At 38.4% G+C, this 3,771-nt stretch overlaps 1 protein-coding gene across 1 annotated transcript in view; it reads right to left on the bottom strand.

Annotated features, from left to right (window-relative positions):
* Positions 1-3,771, bottom strand: part of tep1 (telomerase-associated protein 1) — a 39,465-nt gene that overhangs the window by 2,007 nt on the left and 33,687 nt on the right. The window contains exons 43-48 of the mRNA XM_005729162.2: positions 3,366-3,470; positions 2,378-2,482; positions 2,098-2,227; positions 1,868-1,953; positions 1,635-1,761; positions 35-165 (exon numbers count right to left, since the gene is read on the bottom strand). Of these exons, the coding sequence (XP_005729219.1) occupies positions 35-165; positions 1,635-1,761; positions 1,868-1,953; positions 2,098-2,227; positions 2,378-2,482; positions 3,366-3,470 (684 nt within the window). The remainder of the gene's footprint in view (positions 1-34; positions 166-1,634; positions 1,762-1,867; positions 1,954-2,097; positions 2,228-2,377; positions 2,483-3,365; positions 3,471-3,771) is intronic.

Raw genomic sequence — 3,771 nt, 5'->3', positions numbered from 1 at the left:
AAAAAAAACTATTTTTCTTTGTACACTTCTTCACCTGCTTGTGGCCAACCACTGAGTTGTTTTGCCACAACTCGAGCAAACCAGATTCATACCCAGCGAGGAGCAGGTCATCATTTTGACAGAAGCACAGAGCTGTGACCGAGCCTTTCAGGTTTGGAGGACTTGCTGTGGAAAAAAGAAGAAACACAGTTTTCATAACAAAATGTGTATAAGGACCCTTAATAACACTGTAATTACTTTAAAGATAAGGCTACATAGGGCACCAGTTTAGCTCCCAGCACGTGTTCAGTAGTACCGGTACTTATTTTATTTTTAGATTTAAAAAATCTTCTTTGATCAATTCAACACTGGGAGATATGAGTATCAATTAGAATTTCTTCAATCTTTTTCACCATCATTCATTTATGTTTTAAAAGGTACAATAAGTTTTTTTGAGGCTTTTTGTTAAATATAAAAAAAGAATATTGTACTCATAAAGACACATTGATTTGTTGACATTGACAATTGCATCTGAAACCAAAATGATGCACTCTCGTAAACTTTAAATGCAGTCATTATAAGTACATAGATTTGTGTGCTGGATTGTGGGCACACCATTTTGAACACAATGACTGAGATGGACATCGCAGCTAATTGGTTCAAGATTTCCTGAAATGAAGTCTGGGCTCTAACACAAGAAGACGTGCATAAACATAAAAAGGGTTTTTCTTGAAAGGAAATGAAAATTATAAGGAGTTTTAAAGACATTTTAAGTAGCTAATTTTGCACAATATTGGTGAGAAATTTAATGGGAACATGGAAAGATAATTAAAGACATTAATATTTAACATAATACCTCTCTCTTTTTGCATCTCTCTATATAACGTCCTCCTTATCAGTGCACAAAAGGGGAGCATTTTAAACATCATTACTCATAAGCACTTACAGCTGCAAAAGGCCACATAATAATGCGTCGTTAACCAATTTTCAAATGTTCATTACCTAATTGCAGATGATAAATATTGACTTTTTAATACAGTAAAAATAAATAAATAACGAGAGTTAAATCCATTTTCAAATTTGAGATGTTTCTACTGGCTTACTGTGCCAATTTATGGAACATAAGCTGGAGCCAAACAGCTGGTACTAAAATAAGAAAAATGAGAGATTTGTAGCTCCCTAAAAGTTGATTGTATTCATCTGGACGTAGCGTTTTCAGTGAGAGAAACGTTTCGTCACTCATCCAAGTGACTTCTTCAGTCTCAGCTGACTGCAGGTTTCCCAAATCTTATACACAGTACATTTGCACAGTGACTGAAACTAGCACCACTGAAGGAACAATGGGTTGGGAGATTGGTTCCTTGATCATGCAAATTGTCATGACGATTGATCAACAACCACTGATCAAAGACCACTGATCAATAGCCATGAGTACCATTCACAGAGAGTTGGGGTTTAAAAGCCACAGAGACACTGTGTTTAACTGTTCCAATACTCCTGACACATACGGGATCACTACGGGTTTTTGCTGAGCTTTCCCAGCAGCCTTCCCAGCAGATTTGTAGACACTTGTGAGTTGATAATTATGATTTGTATCATTTATATAAATGATAAAAAAATAAAAGTCTCAATTTAAACCAATTTTTTTTTTTTACCTCTTGCCCATGTCCAGCATCGCAGCGAGCGGTCTTCAGAAACAGTGAAGAATTGTGGGACCCTTTCCTTGCAAACGACTCCATGAATCGCACCGCTGTGACCGCGAAAGGTGCTAAAGTGCTCCACCTGGAAATAAACCGACATATCTAGTCAGTGAGAAAATACATCTGAAGAAGCAGCAGGGCACTTTAAAAATTCAGAGGATTTTTTTTTTATTATTTGTTTGAGAGACCTGTAAGGGTTTCCAAAATTTCACTGTGCCATCATCAGACGCTGTGAAAACGGACATTTCTTCTGACTTCACTTCCTTCCCTTTGTCTTAAAAACAAAGAGTGGGCTTAGAAATATCAAATATTAATTTCAGAATATGCAGTATTAACTCAATACAGCGTACTGAATGATGGAAAGAGGAGGAGACTATGTGTGTAATCACTTCCCAGCATGTTTTCTCAGGAATGGTACCTGTATTTGGGAGGAGAGAGCAGTGGTGTATGCGTCTCATGTGAGCAGAAATATGGCAGATTTCAGTGTTTGTTTCCCACTTCCAGACATGCAGTGCCCCCTCTGCACAGCTGGCTATCACATATTGTCCCTGCCCACAGAAAACACGACAGAGCAGGTCAACAAAGAAAATAATTTATCAAACCAAAGAAAAAGACAATTTCGTGCTATAGTTAAACAGTTCTTTACATTGTACACAATATAGAGAGCTTATTTACTTAAAGCTGCATAAGTGACTCACCAGACAGCAGACAGAGGTAAGTGGACTTGTCCAGGAGATTTCCCTCAGACACTGCCCAGCCTGAAGGTCCCACAAACAAAGTCTGCCGTCATTTGAAGAGCTTAACTGGAACAAAAACAAAAAACACATTTTTGAAAGCACTTGTATGTTACTTAGATGTAATTATCAGATATGCGTGTCTGTGCATTGCTCCCAAGCTTGCTAGCCCTAGCCTTAGCTCATAAATTAACACTCCATCTTCTTAGCCAAATGTGGACACTTTAGGCTCAAAAAACAACAACAAAAAAAAAAGGAAAAACAGTTTACAAACAAACAAACAAACAAACACACACACACAGACCCCACCCACCCAAAAAACAACAACAAAAACAACCCAAACATGTACAGCAACCCTCTTTGATACACTGTTTATTAACTAAATGAGCCAAATTTTTCCACAAAACCTTTCTACAATATAGCTGTACAGCAATTCTTGACTAAGTTTCTTTATTTTTTATTTTTAAATTGAAAGACTTGACCATAAACAGTTTAACTATCATGAATACAGTACATACGACTAAAGAATTTTTACATGAAATCTTGTGATGCCACCTGTTGCCTTTCCTTAGTTGCCCTGTTGAATTTGATCTTGTTGTACTGTGAGGTAACAGTGCAATATGGAGTCAGGTGTGAGACATTTTAGCACCAATGACACTAAACAGGGGAGAAAATTTTCAAAGCACCACTCATAACCCCGACAAGGATCAGGCCACTATTTGTATTTTTCTTTCCACTTTCCTACAATAACTGTGATTGTAGTAAAGGACAAAGGACGCTTGTTTGGTTGGTCTCGACATGCCTCCATCCCCATTTTAATATAACATCACAGCTTTGTATATATAATTATTTTGATCTCTTGGCTGTGGACCATAGATCCCACTTTCAGAACCACTGCTTTATGACACAAACAAAATATGAAAAGAAAAAAGAAAAGAAAAAGAAGACCAACCACGCAGTCTGGAGTCCAAACGCAGCCTGTGACCCAGTCTCGGTGAGCATGAGGCAGAGTCTTAGAACGAACAGCAGGAGCAGTCACATCCCACACCATCAGAGCCTGAAACAATCAAATGTTTATGATAACAGATGAAGAGGAAACCAATGTAGCTCTCTCCAGAGGTAGAATATAACAAGTGCATTTAATCAGCTACTGTTAGTGTTTATGTTTTATGTGCTTTATTTTTCTGCATCCCACACTGAAACACTACACTTTTAATTACACTACATGAGTTTTAGTTCCCAATTGCCAGTCTTGGTAGCCGGGGATCAGTCCGCCAGGGCCTCCGCTCCTGGCTGTTACCCAGCACACAATGCACCCGACCCCTACGGCACCACCTGCGGGTGGTGGGCCTGCGGGA

This window comes from Pundamilia nyererei, unplaced genomic scaffold (genome assembly GCF_000239375.1).
Source record: "Pundamilia nyererei isolate P.nyererei 1_Seehausen unplaced genomic scaffold, PunNye1.0 scaffold00031, whole genome shotgun sequence".
NCBI lineage: Eukaryota > Metazoa > Chordata > Actinopteri > Cichliformes > Cichlidae > Pundamilia > Pundamilia nyererei.
Note: the sequence above shows the minus strand (reverse complement) of the source record. Positions and strands in the feature narration are given on the sequence as shown.